This window comes from Cololabis saira, chromosome 23 (assembly GCF_033807715.1).
Source record: "Cololabis saira isolate AMF1-May2022 chromosome 23, fColSai1.1, whole genome shotgun sequence".
Taxonomy (NCBI): domain Eukaryota; kingdom Metazoa; phylum Chordata; class Actinopteri; order Beloniformes; family Belonidae; genus Cololabis; species Cololabis saira.
This window is the reverse complement of record NC_084609.1, coordinates 16,452,899-16,475,987: the sequence shown is the minus strand read 5'-3', so window position 1 is coordinate 16,475,987 and position 23,089 is coordinate 16,452,899. Positions and strand designations below refer to the sequence as shown.

The window sequence follows — 23,089 nt, the reverse complement described above, 5'->3', positions numbered from 1 at the left end:
AGGAACTTATCCTATCTGTACAGAATTACAAAACTACTGCTCCAAGCTGAGATTGAATCAGGTGAGAATGCCGAACCACTTTCCCACTTCCTTCCTAGTCCGAGCACAACTGGTCGAGAACTCTGTGGACTGTCTTGTCCTAGCCTAGACCTGAAGTAAATTAGATGGCACATGCTCAATATTGCGCAGTTCATGTGCACAACTGCAAAACCCATCTATCGCTATCAGTTGGTCCAACACAGTTTGATTGAAACCGTCTCAAAATTGAATCTGCCAATGTGGGACAATAAGGACATATACGTGTACAGTCATGAAACTGTCACAAAAATAAGTATCAGTTTTAAGAGGTGATTTTATAAATGTGCAGGGTTTCTGACTCATACATGATTTTAAATATTTTACACTCTCATTTTAAATTTCACTTTAATAGTCACTGCTCGACTTTTCCTTTCACTTGCTACTTAGTCAAGTTCAGGGATTTAAGAGCTACTTCATTAGATTTGGAAAAACCTTATAGCTTTTGGCAGTTGATCCTCTGAAAGAAATCGACTTTTTCTGGCTCAACATATTTCTCTCCATCTGCAAAAAACACCCCAAAAATATGACTTTCAATATCCTCACTCATCTATTGAGAGACATATGTTTGTCCTGGTTAATATGTGGTTCATTTTCCAGGTCCTAATGGCCCAAATCTATGCACAGGGAGTATTTGTACAAGTCCAGATGTAGACTGTACTTGGTCCAACTGGTCCAGATCCAACTTTGTTTATTTCTGATCTCCTGGTGGTCTCTAGCACAGACTGTAATCCATAATCAAGTTTCAAAACTTAACATCATTTGGCTTGAAGCCACTGTCAAATCCCCAACCAAACAGCTTTCGCCAGAAGATTGATTAAACAGGATGTTGGAGAGTTTGTTGGGACTGTTGTTGACAGCTTTAATTTCACATTCAGCCAGTCAGGATTGACGACACTCACAGTGTCTCGACAGTTTCAGAGATGCATGGATGTAAATAGTTTGAGTGCCAAATGACAACCAAGACTCATTTTGTGTTGGCTGACGCAAAGCTGTAAGGAGCTCCATCCAAACAGCAAGTGAAAATCAGATTCAGTCCCTCCGCTGAAGTGCCGGATGAATATTTATCAGTGAGGGCCAGACGGGGGAGGAGAGGAAGGAGACGATGATCAAAGGCACAGATCTGCTTTGTTCTGAGAAAGAGCAAGAGAGAAATAAAGATGGAGAGCAGAGGTGAATGAATGAAAAAGAATGACTATGATGGTGTTAAAACAATTGAGAATATAAACCACTGTGATCGTCTTGTTTTCCCTGTTTCATTGATTCAGTGCTAATTATCTACATCCTTAACATTGTTATGAACAAATGGAGGTCCATGTTTGCCCAGAGAGTACGGTGTGGGGCACCACTCCTCTGTTTTTATATGTTCAAGATCCTGGAAATGGCCCTCACTAAGTTAACATCGATGTCTGTACAGAGTAACACTACCATCTGATGGGGAGTTCTGTTTCTGTCAACCGGATGATTGGAACCCCAGAGAACACCTGAGTTTGGCTCCATAGCCACTGGATGTCCTGCTTTTGCAACTTGCTTGTAACTTGAAAACTGAAAACTTGCCTTTTGTTGCTTTGGGAAATACAGTTGGTGAGACTAAGCTATAAATCAGTGTGATACTGAACCAAAAAAAAAAAAAAAAAAAAAAAAAATATATATATATATATATATATATATATATATATATATATATATATATATATATATATATATATATATATATATATATATATATATATATATATATATATATATATATATAAGAGATAAGAGGCAGAACAACCCCCTAAAGTCAAGCTAAGGTGGAGGTATGTGACAAGATGGCACGTACATTACCGACCTTATTTCCGGTCCATCAAAATGAGATAAGGCAATGATCTTGGTAGTAAAAGTTTTCAAAGCACTTTCAAGTTTCCATGAATGCTTCTGATAATTTCCTAATGCTTTGACGCTACTTAATGCTACTTACTGTACACAGAAAGTTTCACACTTATAGCACAAACAGGTACCTCAAAAAAACATTGAGTGGATTTGATTTTTTTTTTCTACAAGCATTTCAGTGATAGAAGGTATGCAATAGTGGCTCAGTCTATTTCTGTCAACAAGACGATTAATTAGTTCACTGAGGACAGGTGAACCAAGATTGGGGAATCTAAGACGGATAATACCCAAGTTCCAAACTCAAGAGTTCCTGGGAAGGCATTCGTACACAAAAGTATCACGAGAGAATAGTAAGCGCAAAGGAAACGCTTCTCATCTGGTTTATGAACTGTGTCTAAGTTAATCTTCTGAGTTAGAGAAAACGGTGAGGTTGGAGCAATTGACTACTCAATTTTTCTTGAATATTTTGAGTTTCTATCATAATCCAATGCTTCCAAACAGACTTCCCAACACAAAATGTAACAATGTTGTGCTTTCAGTGAAAAGATGAACCAAAACAATAATATTCTCACATATGCCACACGTGAGTACAATGTTCATGAGCAGGACACAAGTGCAGAGCAATATGGAAAATAATCTGGATGGCAGAGAACAGTCAGTTAAGTGAGTTTGAAAAAGTAACCCCTCATCTTTGGGAAAGACAGCCTCACACCCTCCATCACCGTGCTTGAAATAGAATATGCTGAAAAGCATTAATAAATTATTAACCCCCACCTTGGTCCAATCTAAAGACATCGTTCCAGATGCAGTTTTGTAAACCTCAATTGTACTTCCATATTTGTGTGGGTGTTTTTTTTTTTACATTTTCTCTGAACGTTGCATGGAATGACCTTGAGGTGCGCAGCCATCCACTGCTGGGAACGTTGGCAGCTGTCATGGATGTTTTTCTGCCTGTAAATAATCTCTATCACTGAAAAATGATGGAATCTAAATAGTTTGGAAAGAGAACCCTTATCTAAAATACATTCCTGATGCATTTCCTCATTTGCATTGTGTTAACATATACCTGAATGCTGCAGACAAGTCACCTGACAAAAATAATTATTTTATGGAGGTGCTTAAACTAGTTGATCAGTTGATCGTGTGCCCTTGATGAGCCGGACCTCGGAGCTGCCGACCAGAGCAGTGAAGATGTGTTCTTAGTCTTTGCATTAATAAGTAAACGTATCACTACTCTTCTGTGGACGTCACCACCAGAGTCAGAAAACGTATTTTTTATTTTAGAAATAAATTAATAAATGTTCTAATAAAAAAAAAAAAAATCAGCCACTCTTAAGTAAAATCACTTTTCAGCACCTCAATTTTATTCCGGTCACACACAGATCTTCTCAGCCGCTCTTCCGTTAAATATGAACCTTAATGTTGGATTTTTTTTGTTGCAAAGATTTAACCTTTTATCCAGTTCCTTGTTACTGTCGGGAGTCTGTCACTGAGTTTTAGTCTTTCAAGCTACTTAATAAATGTAAAATAAAATTACTTAACACTAGAGGTGTTTCCATTACATGGTGATAGACTCAATGAAAACAACAAGCCCATAATTCTTTCTTTGGGGTAATTAAGAATGACAGCGTGTGGATTTTCCTACTACACTTGTCTTTATTAACTAAAGCTCTCCTCTAGTTTCAGCCTCATTAAAACACAAAAACACCTCTAGTGGGTCAACAATTTCTGCTCTGGAAGTTTACTTAGGTTTCCCTACCATGACTTCAAAAGGTATGTTGTGTGTGTGTGGGGGTTCTCAAGCTGCATCGGGGTGGGGTTTGCAAAACTATGAGGGAAATGATACCAAGCTGAAAGAAAAGAAAGCTGAGGATGGAGGAAAGGAAAATCTAACATTAAGAGGAAAATGTGACAAAATTAGTGATGGATCTGAGCAGGAACACACCTTCTTTTTACTTGGACCTTTGGGGCTGGAGATACTTTTTGTTATAAAGTCAAAGTTAAGACGAAGGTTAAAAAAGAAAATTTCCTTAAGTTCTGGGTGTTATATATCTGGACATTATGGTAATAATGATCATAATAAAAACATCTGGTCCATACTAAATCTGAAGATACAGATTTAGATGAACAACATAGATAGTTTTGCTGTCTAATTATTTTTCAAAAACGATGTTCAACTGGGTTGGAAATACACAGCAAACCTGTCACCACCTTGAAGGACCACCTTTAGCAGCAATAACTTAATATAATCATTTTTGTGTTATTATTAATCTCTTATTATTGCCGTGGAGGAACTTTGGACCACTCTCCTTTAAAACATTGCCTCAATTCACTGAGAAATAGCAATGTTTTTGCAATGTGGACCAACGTAGGTCGTGTTAAATCAGGTTCAACAACTAGATTATTTTTCCACCTGCAGTCTTTTTCTTCCATAACAGGAGACTTGGAAAATACCTGCCTGCTTTGCTGAGGGTTATCATTCCAACATGTCCATTAGCTTGCAGTCAACACAAGAAGGAGCCTCCTAACAATCCAGGGACAACTTCATCCAGGAGGCTTTTTATGGTTTATGCCCTCGTCTCTGGTGTGACAGTTGCTACGCCTCAGGGAGTTGAACCAGCATCTGTTGAGCCAGGCACCAGCAGCAGCTGCCAACTGGACAGTCTGCCAGCTTCCTCGGGGTGGTCACTTTGAATGGCTGCCCAGACACAGACACAGCCTTCCAGACAGAGAGTTTAGCGTGTATCCTCTCGACACATTCTTCAGCTTCACAACATCTACAGAGTTTATGAACTGTACTCTGTCCGTGCAAATATTATATTCAACCTGTCCCTAATGGGGAGTCCTGCTGCCAGGGATGGATGACACCAAGATCATTGAAGCCAGTTTTCCTAAAGCATAAAATACTACACATGCAGTTATGCAAACAAATGAGGAGATGCTCAACTTCAAGCCTATAAAGACAATGTTCACTTAAATTAAAACAAAAAACAAAAAAAAAAAAAAAAAACCAGCAGACAAAAATGCCAAAATTTTACAGCCTAACTCTTGATTTCGTCTTACATTCAGTGTTTCATCATCAAAAAGTCTATTTGACTCATGTTGTTCGGAGTCTCTGTCAATTCAAAATACAATTTAATTTATTAAATAATTTCTGTTACCATTAGAAGCATAAAAAGACAGAACTGCAGCCAACATCTTCAGGAATTGTAAAATATTAGCTTTCTTCTGATTGGTAACGTTTGAAGTGATGTGGATTTGTGAGCTACTTTTCAATTCTCTTGGATCTGAAGAATCCATAGAGGCATCAATCACTCACATCCATCATGCTGTTCCTGAGATATGACTTTGTGCCCTCGCATTACTCCATATGGGGCTCGGAGGTGACTCTCATACTCGAGATCTATGGTTACAAACATAAAACACTTACATCTGGAAAGAATCAATACAGTTAGCGGTATATACAGAATGTATCAAATAAATCAGGTCATGTACTGTAGTTTGGTACAACCATTTCTGCCACAATGGCCAGTTTAGAAGGGCCTTCAAAACCTTCATCTTAAAGAATATTATCATTTTGAATCTCAGTAGGATCAAATTTGGAAGTCCTTAAGTTAAAAGATTCACATTTGCATGATTTATCATTTAAAATAACTAAAAACGGATAGGACTAACCATTCTGTCAGCGATAAAAGTTTAAAACTGTTAAACTCTCATGCCAGAGGCATATGCCAACTGACCACAATCAATGGAAATGACTGAGTACACAGCCAGTTTGCAGGAAATATGTTAAAATAAGCAGAGAAAAACTCACAACATGAGGCTATTCACAGATACAGCAAAACCAAAACGAAGCTACGTCATCGAGATTTAGGTCCTGGAAAGCTGGATCCATATCTTATCAATCACACCTTGGCCCATTGAATAAAATGGGAAGAAAAGAGCAATGGAGTGAGAGTTTCCCCCTTATGGTTTTGCTTGTTCCTCTTGTGTTCTGCTTTTGCTTTACGAGACATGTCACGGATTGTGTGTTCTGAGGCACCGAGGTGACAATGTTTATGAGTTGTGGCATGCTCCTTTTTGTGCGTGTGCTGAGACATAAACATTTAAATAGACACACATAAAAAGAGAATAAATCAAGTCAGCACTCGGCGAGAACATCCTCTGACATTAAAAAAGCATCAGTGTAAACTCTTGGCTGCCGGGTGTGAATGCATCAGTGAACCGGGCTGCGGGCCGGGATCGGCCCATCGGCAGCACAGTGTCCCTGAACGTGTTACAAGACCACACACGTGAGATGCAAATCAAGCAAAACAAGCATGTATAATCACTACAAAGACACTTACAAATAATAATCCAAAGCAAAACAATTCAAATTGAATTCATTTTGATTCAGTAATAATTTATGAATCTCTGAAGAGAAATTAAAGTCGCAGAATACAGGCTGAGGTTTGGTCTCTGTGTACAAAACAGTTGATTAATATGGTTGCCACCCTGACCGCGTTTGTATTGAGACACATACACCGTTTACACCATCTGCTTAAAGGGGACCTATTATGGCATTTAATGTCTATTTTAAACAGGCCTTGAATGTCTTAAAAACAAGCTTTTTAAGAGATAGTTTTTTTCTATATAAATTAGAAATTCAGCCTCTGGGCCATGTCTTTATCTTTACCATTTCTAACCTCATTATCTATGAGGGATTCTGAGTGGGTGGGGAGGCTATGATAATGGGGCACTGTGCTGATTGGCTGCCTGAATGACGCGATACACCGCTATGAAAAAATGGGGGAAGCTCCAGCCGGCGGAGTTAAGCCTGACTTATGGTTCTGCGTTAAATCGACGCAGACCCTACGGCGTAGGCTCTGTGTCGGTTTAACGCGGAACCATAAATCAGCCTTTACACCGTGTCCTAACTGCATGCGATGCGAGTGAGCGTCCGCGACATAATCAATTCCATTGCTTTATTTTCTATTGGAATGTCCTAACTGGCCACAGCGACGCAGCGTTTTGAGCTGAACATTTGTCAGACGCCCTGCTTCTATTTTCTTCGCTCGCGTTGAAAGCCGGTTGAAAGCGCTGTAGGAAACAGTCACGGATGAGGAATGGCTGATCCAGTTAGTTGAAATGAGAAGTTATCTCTATCTCTATTCCTCCTCATTTCAATACAAAATGTCGCTCCTGTCGTGATGTCACGACAGGAGCAGAATCTGAACGGCTCGTAGAAGTCACATGACACTGGACGGATCATCCGGGCGGCTGTACAGACACTGCAGAATTTGGTTGCTTTCCTCCTTCTCTGAGTTGGCAGGCTGAGGGGAGACCACTTTATATATGTTAAAGCAAGAGAAAACGTGTTTTTCATAATGGGGCCCCTTTAAATGACCACTCTTTGCCTGATCTCTGCTGAGACGTGGGTGTTTTCAGCCCCGCTGGTGCAGAATGAGGAAAAAATGAACATACGTGCCAACAGTAAACTTGCTTGGTGTCTGACTGGGAGAAAGTGGCAGGCTGGCTAGCAGCACTACTTTTTTATAATGTAACAAGCATAGCTTACACATTCCCACTCACCACTGTTACCTTTTGTCTTTCAATCTTCTTTTAGTTTTTTTTCTTGTGCCCAGAGGGATATGTTCACTTTTTTAAAATTGTGAATCACTGTTGCCACACGTGGATGCTGGCTGGTAAGGGCCATTAGGGAGATTCCGGACTGTCATTGCAGTGTCTATGGGGGTTTCACGTTGCATCAGCCCTCTGTCGAGACCCCCTACTATCAACTAGCCAGTGACATCTGGGAAAGGGCCCTGTGCATTTCTGATGCGTTGTTGTTGCGAGGCCTAAAGCAGTTCCATTATTTTGTTGTTGACGTCAGCCGTCCCTCGGGGCCCCCCTCAGCTTGGAGCCCTAGGCATTTGCCTGGGTTGCCTGCTGCGTTGCGGCGCTTCTGGTACTCACTCATGCAGTGTTCTCCGCAAATGGACCAAGGAAAAGTTAGAGCAACTGTTTCTTTTAAGACTGTCAACCATCCTGCGTGCAGTTGGGCGTTTAAATGGAAATGTTCGGATCTGTTGGCAACCCATGTTTGTTCCCTGATGTTTTAATTCAAGCTGTGTGGCCAGAAAACAGCCAGGCTCTGCATGTATAACTCATGTGGGGGCATAATTTTCCTTGAAAAATAGTTCAGTCCATTTTCTTTTTTGTTTTACATACTTTGCCTTTATTAAACTCTGCCAACACTTCAGTCCCATCAAAGATTTGTGTATGTATTGTTACACACTAAAGGCTGAATTATGGTTCTGCGTTAAACCTACACTGTAGGGTACGCGGCTACGCAGGACGCTCTCCGTAGCCTACGCCGTAGCCTGACGCGTACCTCCTAAAACATGTAACTACGCGTCGAGGCGATGCGGACCCAACACAGACCGAGAGGGCTATGATTGGTTTGCTTGGTAGCAACGCATTTCCGGTTCCGGTTTGTGAAGCAGTAGTGAACTTTCAGTGCTCTTTTCTTCGTGTGTGTGTGATTTTTATTTTTTTTTTGCACAATTGTTGTCCTTATCTCTTTGATTCACTGTGACCGGAAAAGCCGGAAGCTAAACAAAGTATCAACTAGCGCTCTGGGGGGTATTGCACCACGGCAAAATGGAATGACGGAGAAGTCCCAAGGGCTCACAACGGTGTGTTGAGGAACTTATCAAACCAGTTCAGAAGTCCGCTTTGTGGGGTGAGAGATTTAATTCAGCCGGCGGTCAGCAGACCTACACAGACGCAGTGTCTTGGTCGGTGGGCTGACCTCGAGTGATGTTGTAACCAGGTTTTTATACAAGAAGTTTAACAGGAATACACAAATCAGGCGAGAGACAAAAGCAATTCACAGTCGGGTGGAATATGTGGCCAAATGTCATTATCAGACATTTGGCATGACTGTCACAGACTTCCAAATCACCCCATAGGGTGCTCCCGCGATTCAAGTCAGTTTGAACCAACTTCCAGGTGTCGAGATCTGCACGGGGGGTAGGAATCTGGAGCTACCTTAAAGGTCTTGAGTCCAGTTCAAAGCCCTGCAGGGGGCCACGTGCTACAATGCTTCATCAGGTGTCACGGCAACGGTGTAGGCTCTGCGGTGGTTTAATGCAGAACCATAATTCAGCCTTAATGTTGCATGCTGTTGTTGCTTGTTCAGCCATTTTCGTGTAGATCAATTAGGTACTCTAAGATGAACAAGAGTGAAATAAACTTTTTTTTGTCTATGCTCCAGCCACGGACTAGATTTAATTCGACCGGATTTCTGCATTTCATTTCCACTGAAATCCCTCCTTTCACAATAAAAGCTGGTTTTACCAGCGCTTACTCCCCTCCTCCACTCACATCTCAGGTTGGAGGGCTCTCATCAGGAGAAACAGAGTCCATCATACATCAGTCTCCTAGCAACAGTTGGATGGATTTCAGTAAATCAGATGCTCATGGTCCTCTGAGGATAAACTCTAATGACTTTAGTTCTCTGACCCTCACCATGAGGTTTGTGGATAAAACCATAAAAAACCCATAAAAGGTAATAACCTTTTATGGGTTTTTTTGTCTTGATTTGGCCCACTCATCAATGCCCCCCCCCCCCTCAGGACAGATTTGATTAGTTTTTAGTTTATTCTGACTGGTCATATCAGTTGTTCAGAGGTGTCGACTGTGATTAAACATCTGCAACACTTTCCCAAATACATTTTAGCAGACATGACACGTTACAGTAATTTGTTCTTTGTGTGTCCCTCAGTGGTTCGGGGATCTGGTGACTCCTGTGTGGTGGGAGGACGTCTGGTTAAAAGAAGGTTTCGCTCATTTCTTCGAGTACGTCGGCACGGACTTCCTCTTTCCAAAGTGGAACATGGTGAGTGGAAGATTTGCATTCACTTAAGAGACATTAATGTTTTATGCATGTCTTGATATTGCTGTTTTCAGGTGAAGCAAAAGGATTTGTACGGTTGTCGGAAACTGCAATCGTACTCTTTCATTCTTCTAAAAAGGGTTAGGGTTAGTACGTAAACGGGTTATATATGACACATTTCTGAGTCATAGCACTCGATTTTCATTATACATTCCAACAATTCGGTTCATGCGATCATTCATGCTGCTGACTTAGCATCGATAAGCTTTTACAGCATCACACACAATGTCATACAATACTGAGAAATCCACATGTTTTGCTGGTCAGGAAACGCACCATGAAGCCACAGTCACTGGGAAGCATGTCTTCACAGAGGATGTTCTTCCCCGAGCATGGAAACCCCAAAGAAAGCAATTTGGACAATCACTTCGATTAAAAACAAGCTGTAGAGGAACAACAACCAAACCATTTGGACCTAGTTCAAGGTTGCAGAGAGACGAGCTCTAGCACAGAATGTGGGCGAAAAAACATTTCACAATCTTTTAGGTTTCTTTTAAAGGGGAATACATTTCTCGCCACGTCGGCCAGCGCAGTCGTCCCTCATTTGGATGCGAGAGTGGACTGCATTCAGAAGCCAGCCACGCCGTTGATGGGAACTGCCGTTTCTCCTGGATCCTTTTGACATTCAGGAAGTAAAGCTTTCATTTCAACATGAAGAAGTGCTTTTACATATTCCGCTCACATATGAATTTTGATTTGTCTGCCCTCTGATGGTGTAGGAGTCAGAATTTCAGCTCAAGGTCCCAGTCAGATATGTATTCCTTCTTTTTTGACAAAGTAAAACATGTAAAAATCTCCAGACACCCCGTAGAACATCTATTAGAATAATAAAAATAATAATAAAGAAAGCTCTTATTTAAATTGAAACAGGCTCCTGATATAGAATAAACTTCATTTTTTGTGTCAAGGGTATGTCTCCACATGAGTCTTTTGTCAGAGATGGTTGATCTTTGTCAGAAAATGACTCTCGGTGGAAACTGCTGACAGAGATGTCAGAGGATTATCAGAGGGACTGAGGCGACTGAGGGACTTTGAATCCTGCAAACAAAACTACTCTGCTCCATTTTACTGGGGCGACGGCAGAATAAAACTAAACGTGTGTTAGTTGACTCTGCCAGAAAAAAAAAAGTATTTTCTGTATAATTTGCTTGAAAGTGTCCCTTTGGGATTCGTGCGTGTGCGCAGTGTTGTTAGTCTTAAAAGATGCTCAGCAGTTTTCTTAAGAAGATGATCTGTTGCTTTTGAAAAAACAAAAAAGCAATTATGCTGATGTCTTCCTCCTCAGCGATCGGGAAACTACTGGTAACCACTCATCATTCCTCGAGTCATGAGGCAACCCGACCCCCCAGAGTTCAGCCCAGTCAGAGGCATTGTTAGTCTTTTCTATGTTTGGTTTCTAAAAACCAAATAGAAGTTCAGAAGTAAATCAGAACAACTTAGCAGGTAATAAAGAGAAAATGTCCAGCATCAGAGGACAGAACTGTTATCTGGTGTGCTTTGGTTTTTGGCTGTGCTGTTGTAACAAGCTTTGAATGTGGGTTTTGGAGAAGCATCAGCATATTGAAGTTAGTTAAAGGTTGGATATCAAAAACACATTCACTCTTGATCACGTTTTTATTTTCAGTAGCTTCCAGGCCAGTTGACACGGTGACTCCAAACATAAGGTGGATTGTACCACTACAAGAGAGGAATAGCACAGACTTCTTCACATGATGAGGATAACAAGCCTGTGAGTGAGCCCAACTCTTACTTTCAGAGCGAACACCAGTGACAGAAGTCAGAGGTTCAGTCAGTTAAAGAGGTAACACGATGGCTTGCAGCCAGGTTTTTATTTGTCAAAATGGAGAGCGTCTGCTTTGATCACTTTAAGAGATTCTCTGGTGTTTGTTAGCTGGAGTTAACACCAGCAGGGGTGATGATTTTCCTTTCTATCAGAAGATCTAAGTATATCCTTGAGGTCACAGCGGATCACGTTGGCACTTGCAGTACCGTAGCTTTCAGCATCTGTGCAGCTGGATGATAGACAGCAGTAAAAACAAAAGATAATTTTTAATTAACACGGACTATCTTTCAGTTTATAAACATAATGCAATTAAATCAACAAGTGCTCGGTATCCATTTTTTTTTAATTTTACATTAACCTTGTGGTATGCAGTTCAAAATGCAAATAAACGCATTCATAGAAATGTAGGAATTGCTATTTTTCATTGACAAGTTGAGCTACTTATTATTTAGTATCATTTCATTAGCAGAAACCGTCTCTTTCATCCTGCTTGGATGAGACTTGGAAACTAATCTTTCCCTCTGCAGATCTTGGAGCTCCTGTCTCTGCCTTCCTTTGATTCTCCGCATTGTGTAAAACTTTACATAACCTGTGATGCATTTGGATATACAGCATGTGCATGAGAACAAAGTTAAAACTGGCAGTTGAGGGGGTGGAGGTCCTGACTGCGAAGCCTCCTCCTGAACTCTTCCACATCCCTCCGCTCACACGGATCGATATCTGGTTCCTCCTCTCCTCCTGCAGTTGTGCTGATGATACTTTGGAGCTGCAGCTCCTTTCTTGCTGTTTGTCTCAGGTTGGCAAACAAATCGTAGCAGCAAGTGATTCAGCTCAAAATGCAGAGGAATTAGGAATTAATTCCTTTTTCCTTTATCTCCCCCACCAACCTTGATAAAAAAAAACTTTAAAGAAACACTGAGCGTGCTTCAGAACTTATATCTATAGCATGCTTCTTCGTTTCTGCTGATGTCGGTTGTTCTTTACTTCCAACAGTGAATGTGTTAAACGGAAACACCTTATCTTCTACACGCACACAGTCTGTTTCTGAGCAACATGGCATTTTTAAATCCCTGTTACTCCAGTTCTGCATGGCCGGATGCTTTAATAGAAACAAATGTGTCTCTGGTAACAACGCAAAGAAGATAAAGCTCCATGCTCCTGATGAAATAATTTCTTCCTGATTGTAGTTATTATTTAAACAAAAAGGGGGAAAAAAACATCTTTGATTTATAGTTCTGCAAGACAGAGACCAAAATACAACAGAAGAATAAAATTAATGAGATTAAAAAGAAGCCGTTTGGTAGATTGTTCTTGTATTAGTCAATCAACCAGGAATGCAATTACTTTGATTACTCCGTCACATTCAGGTGGTTCTGAACCAACTTTGAGCAAACTTGTGAAAAGCTGGTTTACGAAGTGAGAATGGCTGCATGTTTGCAAAACTGCCCAAGACAATCCAAGAACGTGCCAGACTGCCAGTGTTAATGAGATGCAGACGATGCACCAGTCCATTGCGGTGGAAACTGAGCTGAGAGGGAAACTCGCAGTGTACGTCCTCACTAGTGTCCATGAGCTCTGAATGTTGAACGAGACGGCCAAAATCTGTTTCTCACACTGAATTCACAAAGATCATGAACCAGGATTGTAAAGGTTTAACCTGGAATGGTGCCAGAAACAGTGCACAGAACTGACAATGGTCCAGCATAGACCTGAAAGGAAACAACCACACCGCTACATGGCAGCAGTCTCACGGCAGTTAAAGGGGACGATATAGAACTTTAAATGATTTTTCTTGAGAACATATGGGTTGGTGTCTAAAGTCGTGGCAAAACACTGTCTTCTTGTTTGAGCCTGAAAATGTGTCACACAATCAGCAGTTCTGATTTCTGAGGTACTGTGACATCACAGACTGTGTGTCTGTGTGTCCCGATGGCTGTTCATACACGTGAAAAAAAAAGATGGATAGCTGACAAAGTCATGTGGTGACTGAGTCTCGAGTGATTCAAAATGGCGGAGGAGATTTTGTCTCATCCAGTGAAAAACAAACTCGGAGGCTTTATGGCCAAGATAAGAGTGTGCATGTGTGTGTGTGTGTGTGTGGGGGGGGGGGGGGTTAGTAGGAGAGGATGAGATGAGAAAAGTAAAACCCAAGACATTAGAATAACTTTTCACTACCGGAAAACCAAGTTCTTTCAATGTTCCCCACACAGAGACCAATGTGAAACTAATTTCACATATGCGCTCTGGTCATTCAACTGGGAAATGAGGAAGGGTTTTGTTTTTTGTTGTGGAAGAAGTACATGTCATCAAGATCCAGCAACGTGGGTGCAACGGTAGACAAACGATAAAATAAACAAACACACTTAAACTAAGCTAGTTAAATGTGTTAACTATGTTTCTCTGCCCAGACACAAATCAGCCTCTTAGGTGGATCTTTGTTGTTGAAGAAAAAGGTGGTTTGGTCTGGGCAGTCAGCATTCCTTGGTGAACAGCTGGATAGCTGATATAGAGCGGCTCTCTCTGTCCTGCTCTGCTCATCTCAGAGTGGATGAGGGGAATGCATCGGTACAGCAGCTGGGCCTCCTTCAGCTCCAGGCCAGTCCAAAGGCGTTCACGTCGAGACATGCAAGGGTCCCTCGTTCTGCTCATCTGCGGCTCAGAACGTTTGCGGGTCACTCGTTGCAGGGCTGCAGACTTTGGTTGCCACTTCAAGGCAACCAGATGCTTCTTCAGGAACGATAATGGAGATGGCCGGCCCATAGCTAGTAGCTCTTCATGCTAAAATAGGAGCTGTGGCCTTCTTCATAGCTCACAGAGAACTCCACGGGACCGTGGACAGGTCCAAGGTAGAAGAGAGGAGGAAAAGAGAAGGAAAGAGAAGAGGGGAGCCTGCTCTTTATAACCGAGCCCCAGCTGCCATAAATAGACAACGGCCCTTCCTGCGTTTTGGGGTCAATGGCCAATGAGGTGCTATTCCTTATCACCGAAGGGCCGTAAATGCAAAGCCTGCTGGGGCTTTGAGTCCTTATTGAGGTTCCTTTGTTTCGAACCATGAGGTGGGCTGTAAGAAATCAAGGCTGGTCCTCAGAGTTAGGCCTCAGAATTGAAATCAAGTCTTTCCAAGTTCAACACAGGACTGTGGCCCTACAGAGCCAATGTTTGAAAAAAAATCATTATTTTATACTTGAGAACACTAAAACACATATTTACCTCTTTTCTTCAGCCTCTGATTGTACTGAAGGTGACAATTTATCATAATAACACTGTAGAAGTCAGAAAACACAGAAAGCGTTACAAGGAAGGGATGACATGTGTTCTCACTTTTTTTTCTCCATTTTAGACTTACTCACTGACCTGAATGATAACTCACATCAAAATGTTGCTATGGCCTCAGTTTGATGGGGGTCAGCCAATTATATATGAGCCTACAATTTTCATTTTGCACATGTTCATTCAGAATAATCTCCCTTTATAGCACCTCATACAAATCACCTGCCTCTTTTTCTGAATGTCTGCATTTATATGCCCTAAAAACAAATCAAACATTTATATTCCAAGCACTCCTTCTGGGAATAAAAGGAGATGGCTCAATGGGACAAGTGATAGTTGAACGGATTATTGATAACAAGCATGTACTGTATAATCATCTCACACAAAAGGCTGCATTATGTGCTTTTTGTGTTTTTAAATGCTGCAGGTTCTAATTAAAAATGAATAACTATCTATATCTAAAGCCACAAACAGACTAACGGCAGGTTCAGTCATCCGTGCCATGTTCAAAGAACAGATCAGAGGTGAAGGTTGAGCTCACATGAAACTGATAGACTTTCAATCAAAAAAGATGAAATATTCATGTTGGAGAACAGAGGACGATCGATATTCTTCCCTTCTCTTTCAAATGGAATCACAGACTGAGAAAAGAATGTCATCAGTTTCTCTTGCTCCTGTTTACACCCGTGGGTTAGTTTGTAAAAGAAAGAATCATTGATCCTCCTATGTGTCATTTAATATCACAACCACAGTCATGAATAATTCATGCCGCCGGGAGGATTTCAGTTGGGAAAAGAAATATATATATATATATATATATATATATATATATATATATATATATATATATATATATATATATATATATATATATATATATATCCTAATAGGAAAAACTGTGTTAGGGTAATGCTATAAATTCAATAGTTGGAGAATATTTGTCAGCTCAGCCTGGTGTATTTCATGTTCCCTTCATCTCAGGTTGCACACAGCTGCTGTAATGTCTTAGTGGAGGCAATCAAACTGAAATCCATCAGCGATCCAAACATTGCGGGGAGGTTTTCAGCTGAAGGGGTTGTAATTCTGGACTTTTAAAGCCTCCACTAGTATTAGGAACTGACTGTTTCCAGGAGACAAAGTGAAGTCCTTCAGCAGTTTGTTGGAGCTGATGAAACAGTTCAGCTCACACAAACACGTGACATGAACTTCTTTTACCCCCGGGGAAGTGACAAGCCGCTCCTTGACCGCCACGGTTACAAGTCTTTACAAACGCTTGCCTGGTGTTGAATTGGACTGAATTTAAATAAACGTGTTTACTCTCTCTGTGGAGTGCACAGGGGTGACTTTGTTTTTGTGAGCAGGTGCTGCACATTTATAAACCAAACTGAATTGAACTGAATTCTTTTTCCTTAAGCAAAACAACTCGTTCTGATGCCTGGACATAATCTTGGTTTGCGGTTGTGTTAAAGCCACGTGCCAGTCAAAAAAACAAAAGCTACACAAAAACAAATCATTAAGACCACATTCAGCAAACGCAGGTCAATTATAGTGACAGAAGCTCGTAGCCCGTATCATCATCAATACAATGGTTTAAAGAGACACTGGCCAATCAATGATAAACCAGACCTTCCTGTAACGGTGATGTGGTGAATACAGGACTGGGGTTTTTCAGAAATATCTGTCTGTTGGGAAAACATGACAAGTGGTAGGAAATACAAAATGAGGAGGAGGAGGGAGAGAAGTAAGCCAGGTGGAGAGGAGGAGGGACACATTGGAAGTGATGGAAGATGGAGGGAGAAGACGAGCAGATGTTTTAAAGATCAGCAGCTGCTCCTGAGCGGAGCGCTGGCTTTGCATCTGTGCATTTGTGTGTGTTTGTGCCGGCCGATTAGCTGCCCCTCCACATGTGGGTCCATCTGGTTCATAATGACCAGCTGGACCCCATCTCCTCCCCAACTGATTTAAAACATCTCTTGATTAAAGATGGCATCTCATTTAGTCTCATACATTTTTTTTTTCTTTCACACCAATTTATTTGAGATTTATCTAAATGCACACTTGAACTAATTGTGAGATTTATGGCGGAAGCCGGTTAGTTATGGGTTTCTGTCAATGAAGCATAGACATGATAAATAGGAGTTAGCCAACTCCATTCAGGAGGAAACCTCCCCCTGTTACAACATCCAGGAATAAGTCAGATCCACTGCTGTTGCAGTTTTAAGAGATTTTATTAAAGCTATTCAACCATCAGACACAGAGTTGAGCTCGTTTACATCAGCTGAGATTAAAACTCTCGTCACTTTCTCTCCAGATATTAGACATGTCCCTCTTCACAAAGAATTTCACCCAGATAACTGAACTGCTGCTGCCAGTCAAAAGGCTAAGCTCTCAGTAAACTGAAACATCATTTACTTTGTGGGAAAATGAAAGTGTGGAAATGCAACTAAAACCAAAAGTCATTCACCAGGAAAGAGTCAATTTCCAACATGCATCGCTAAACCAAAACCCTTCAGTTTATTCTTTTATCTAGTCAAGCATTGCAAGAAACTTTTACCATGACGATGGTTTATTAGAAGTTATTTAAAATGGCAGCAAGGAAGGGCATCAGTTATTTGCGTAGCCCACGCACCGTACCGTTGCAAAGAAACACAGATCCTCTGAATGTTTTTTGCCATAATAACACCCTAAAACAACAGAAACTGAACAAAAACAAGTAAATGCAGACAATTACAGCAAATATACGTGCAGAAGCATTTTACAAGGTCCAAATCAATGTGTTATTACAAAGCAAAGCTTTTGGGGGGGGATCTAATAATATACTGTAGGCACAAAAAGGATTAACTGGCCTTGAGCACATAAGAATAATGATTTGAAAAGGTTGATATACTAAAACTAGATTGTTTTGTTTTTTGTTTTTTTTTGGGGGGGGGGGGTTCTCTGAGAGGACAGGCAGGGGAAGGGAAAATTAAAATATAGATTATATTATGATTTACAGACTCACACTGCAACTATGAGTCAGGAGAGTTAAATGCAGTTGTTTTCACAAGCAGTCACTGAAACGTGTAGCTTTGGACACCTGCCTGCTTGAGAAAGTGTGTAATCGCTGGAGATGTGCAAAGCGACAATGTTGTTAGCGATGATGATAAAGCATATGTGCCAGTCCGGCCAGTCCTCCAACCTGGTCCTGTCGGGTTTCTTCAGTCCCTCCATCATGACGGTACCAATAATAGGGAGCCAGTTGGCTTCTGGATAACAGAACCAGCTATCAGAGGCGTTACTGTCGTGTGTGTGACGTGCGGCTGTAACACATGTGTTCTCTCAACAGGGATGCTAGTTGGAATAGAAAGTTCCAGATCAGCCAGACTTGATCTGTCCTTGGGAGGGGGTCCCTTTTACCCTTTTAAGTCACTAAAATGAAGGATTTTGCATTGATGAGACGATTTAAGATGAAAAAAGGTATTTGGTGCTGCTTTAATGCAGGTCACTCCAATCCATGACTTGCAAAGTGCCGATTGTGTACCGATAATGGAAATTTCAAAGAGGGCTGTTTTTCATTCAGTTCATTAAAAGCTAAAACGTCTTAAGCCAACATTTCCAATGCTTAACAAGATGGAGGTTCATTAAAACCAAATCTCCATAGCAAGCGCATTGTAATCCACAGATTAGATAGAGCCAACCTTCCCCACATGTTTCCAGATCCCAGGGGTAAATTAGACAAATCTTGCTCTGGCTCAACATGTTTGCAGACATCTATTAAAATCTGAATCCAGAAGAGAAGAGACGAAATGAGAGAAAAGGAATCATGGGAGGAAAATTAAGAGACGACGGATGCACATAGGGAACCAAGATGAGATGGTGTATAGCGGAGATAAGATTCAAAGTAGAGCGCAGCTAAAAAGAAAAAAGAAGTGACATTCAATATGAAAAATAATTCAGATCAAATATGAGATTAATTAATTAAGGAAACTTAAAAAAACACTGTTATGAAGAAAGACTGGAATAATTAGGAGTAAAATAGAAAAGGAAACGAGCAGAGGTCACCATGAACAAAAGGTTAACGTGACTAATTACACAACTAAACCATTGATTACTGAACTAATTGCTGAACTAAATGGCAAACTGAACCAAATCCAAAAATCCCCCTCAAGCTATTGACTAAGAATCAGCAGTGTGAAGGGAAAAATCCCAACGCCTCTGTCGCCTGCAGCGACATCCGCGTTTCCACTCAGCTCATTGTTGCATCCATATCCTTCTCCCTGCCTCATTGTTTTACATTTCGTACTGGAAATCCAATCCAACAATCAGCTTAAACAAACTGTAAATCTATCTTTACACATATATTGATTAGAACTAACTAATGTGTAATTGGGGAATACATTTCAAATGTTGTGGTTTCAGGAGAAGCAGCGCTTCCTCACTGATGTTCTCCATGAGGTGATGCTGCTGGATGGCCTGAGTTCCTCCCATCCCATCTCCCAGGAGGTGGAACAGGCAACGGACATCGACCGAGTGTTTGACTGGATCGCCTACAAAAAAGTAAGCGGCCATTAGAAAACAATTCATATGCTTAAGTTTCTATAATTCTTATTTATGATGAATAATCACCACAACCCTAATAAGCCAACATCAGCCTGCTTGGTAGTCAGGCATCAGTGAGGGGTCTCAGACGGTGAGCTGCAGTTTGTGACTGTATTTTTTCCACAAAAACTTTTTCCCAGAATATGCTGTAGCTTTGTGCTGAAGTTTAAAGTCACTTCTGCAGTTTCTAACCCTAACTCTCCAGGTGCAACAAAATATATCAAAATATATTTTTCTTCCTACAAATGATTAATTCTTCTGAATCTCTCCTTGATCTTCTAAGAGCCGATTGGTAAACAATTTTTTTCTTCTCTTCAGTTTTTGAGGTGAAACTGAAAGTGTCCGAGTCAGCTGACCCTCCTCCCTGCCGCCCCCTCACATCAGGTTTTGCGGTTCTCAGGTTGCCCGTGTTAAAATAGATATTTTGAACATGAAACTGGGTCCTTTGTGAAGATTTAAGCAAGGTTATTCCTAATATCATTTCTCAAATGGTGGATTTGCTTACTTTCTCGAAGGCTGTAGTAACCTTGATATCCTTCACTGCAAAAATCAGCAAATATCCATGTTGTTACTGAACCAAGCAAACATTAGGGTTGGCGTCCCAATCCTACAGGTATCATCCCATTTTTCAAACCACACTAATCTTTTGCTTTATTTTTTAATGGAGCTTTGCATCTTTGTCCACGACTTCAGACCAAAGGCGAAGTTTTTACCGTTATGTCAAAGCACAGATAGGCAGGAGAGTCAGAGGCAGCTTGAAACAAAAACCGTTGAATCTTTATCGTTTACATTTAAGATTTTCTGTATCAAATCTGGTCATTTTTGACTTGTAATAACTTTAAACCTGCGATCACCATGTTTACCAGTGTTGAAGTTCGCCTCCTGTGATTACCACAATTATAGTGTCATTATAAAGGTAAGAGTGTGTAACAACTGTGAGGTTTTCCCTTGTCTTTGAAAATGTGTTTCTGCTCTGTCTGTAGGGGGCGGCGCTGATCCGGATGCTGGCTAACGTGATGGGACAGCCGCTGTTCCAGAAAGGACTCAACGTAAGTTCACAACGTGCTGCCAGTGAAGCTGTGTGTACAGAGGCTGGAACATCTGAGCTTCTGAGGCTGACTTTGGTTTTTAAAGTGCTCATAAGAGATTTGTCACCTACACAACCCGAAGGCTCCAGACAGAAGTAGCGTAGAGTGTGTGGGTGTGTTAAGCCACATTTTAAAGAAAGCCTGAGTTTTAAGGGCTTTAAGAACATACTAATAAATGGAATTTGCTCCTGGGGGCTGTTCAAAAGAAGGTTTTGCCATATCGCCAAGTGATTTATAAAAACAACTATAATCACTTAAGAATAAGTGAAATAAGCTTTGGTGCCAGTGGCAACTGCAGATCTCAGTGGGAAAGATTCCTGAAGCAAGGCACACCGGTTCTTTGGAATTTGTCCATTTGTCATGAGTTAAAGGAGCTTGAGGCAGGATTTATGAAAAAATGTGTATACGTTTTAAGTTTTCTAGTAATAATGTCAGATGAAGCGTTCCAAACCAAAAAGAATGAGCCCTCTAGCGTATCTCTCCGTTGCCTTGAACAGGCTGTGTGCTGCAAAATGTGCTACAATTGTGGGGCCGAATTTCCCGCGCTGTCCTGTGGATGTGACGTCACATGACGCTGCATGCACGTTCTCCCCGTTCTCCCGTGCCGGCTTCACTGTTGGCTGCAGTACCCCCAACGGCCGTCGTGGCAAAGGGTGGTGCTAGAGAGTCTCATTTCTTAAAAGGAGCGTCATGCTCCTTTAAATTTTCATGCTTCTAATCAGCTTTAAATATGAATAACCAACTTAAAAAAATACTTATATTAAAGTATATAATATTGTAGTTCATTTAGTTTTTCATTACATTAAAATATGTGCAATTACTTGAAGCTTTTATGTGGCAGCAGACAACTTCTTGCTGTTTGAACATACAGCTGTGGATGTATGTTCTTACTTGAGTGTACAGCCAATATCCCACTGCGTCATGAAATGTGTCCATGCTAGTACAGATGAGGTCTTTGTGGAGTGAGCAAAGTTATGGATTTCTTTCTGCAGAGTAATGAACCCTCCCAGGTCAAGAAGAAGTCCACAAAAATGAGATTATCATGTATGTCAGTTTTGTTTACCTGGGTCTAAAGATTTAAGAGTTAGTTCTTGTGCTTAAAGTCAGATTTCACCTTTTCTTCAAGTTGATCTGTTGCTTTAGTGTTATATCCAAAGACTCTATAAAGAGAATTGGACAAATCCTCTGTGGAAGGGTTGGACATTTTAACAGGGTGGCCAATGGAGATTGAATCACTTTTTGAGCAAGCCCCTAGTGGCCATCTGATGAACTGCATTTCATACTTTCATATTCACAACAGCTCCAAAGTTGGTGATGCCCCATCATTTTCCATGATTACAAGGGAACTTACATTTGAACATATTATGTTTTTTTTCGCTAATAAATACTTCAGTACAATGACTTTGAAAGCCGAGGATTGAACCATTCATCCTCCCCTTGGTGGAACAGTGCTTAGAAGGGACCTATTATGGCATTTAATGTATATTTTAAACAGGCCTTGAATGTCTTAAAAACAATCAAAAGCTTTCTTTTTCTACATAAATCAGAAATTCAGCCTGTGGGCCATGTCTCTATTTTTACCCGCTTCTAACCTCCTTCTCTATACGGGATTCTGAGTGGGCGGGTAGGCTATGATAATGAGGCTCTGCGCTGATTGGCTGCCTGAATGACGTGTAGCAGGGGAGGAGAATAAGCCTCGCTCCGGGCAGAAGAGCAGCATGGGACACAAAGCGTGTCCCATGCGAGCGAGCTTCGGCGACAAAATCAATTCCATTGCTTTATTTTTTTTGTATTGGACTGTCCTAACTGGCCGTGAGTTTCACGGTTTCAGTGTGGACAGAGAGCGTCCGATGTCACGCAGCTCGACGCGATAGTCGGACGCTGGGATCTTAAGCCTGAATTACGGTTCTGCGTTAAATCAACGCGTACCCTACGCAGTAGGCTCTGCGTTGGTGTAACGCGGAACCATAAATCAGCCTTTAGTTCCCTGAAGGGGGAACGGGTCACCTCGTCTTCACACTAATTCACACACAAAGATTTAATTGAATTCTGAACAGGTACACCACAGTTATTTACTCCGATTCCTCATCCTTTAATTTCTTATGTTACAAGACAAAAGAATCATGTTAACTGTAAAGAAATCACAGTACTGAATGTTCACAAATGACAACTTTATTGTTAAAAAAATAAAATAAAATGAGTTGTATATAAATAACATGTATGCACTATTGCTGGCTCAAGGAAGGACCGTGCATCTTCTGAAGGTGTCGTTGAACAGCTTCAGGTGCTTGGAAGATCTGAAACCATAAACAGAAGAAAAATGTATTACTAATAGAGCTCCGTGTTACCTAACGAGTGAGTGTCTCCGTTAGGGAACACTGGAGCCACCGGGGCTCCTCACCGGTCCGGTCCGTGAGCGGCCCCGGTGCTCCGGAGCTAAGCTAAATACTTAGCCCATGCAAAGATCATACTTGTAGACCA

At 41.1% G+C, this 23,089-nt stretch overlaps 1 protein-coding gene across 1 annotated transcript in view; it reads left to right on the top strand.

Annotated features, from left to right (window-relative positions):
- LOC133424363 (thyrotropin-releasing hormone-degrading ectoenzyme-like) overlaps window positions 1-23,089 on the top strand; it is a 242,851-nt gene that overhangs the window by 146,314 nt on the left and 73,448 nt on the right. The window contains exons 6-8 of the mRNA XM_061714909.1: window positions 9,719-9,832; window positions 19,341-19,478; window positions 20,504-20,569. Coding sequence (XP_061570893.1) covers window positions 9,719-9,832; window positions 19,341-19,478; window positions 20,504-20,569 — 318 coding nt within the window. The remainder of the gene's footprint in view (window positions 1-9,718; window positions 9,833-19,340; window positions 19,479-20,503; window positions 20,570-23,089) is intronic.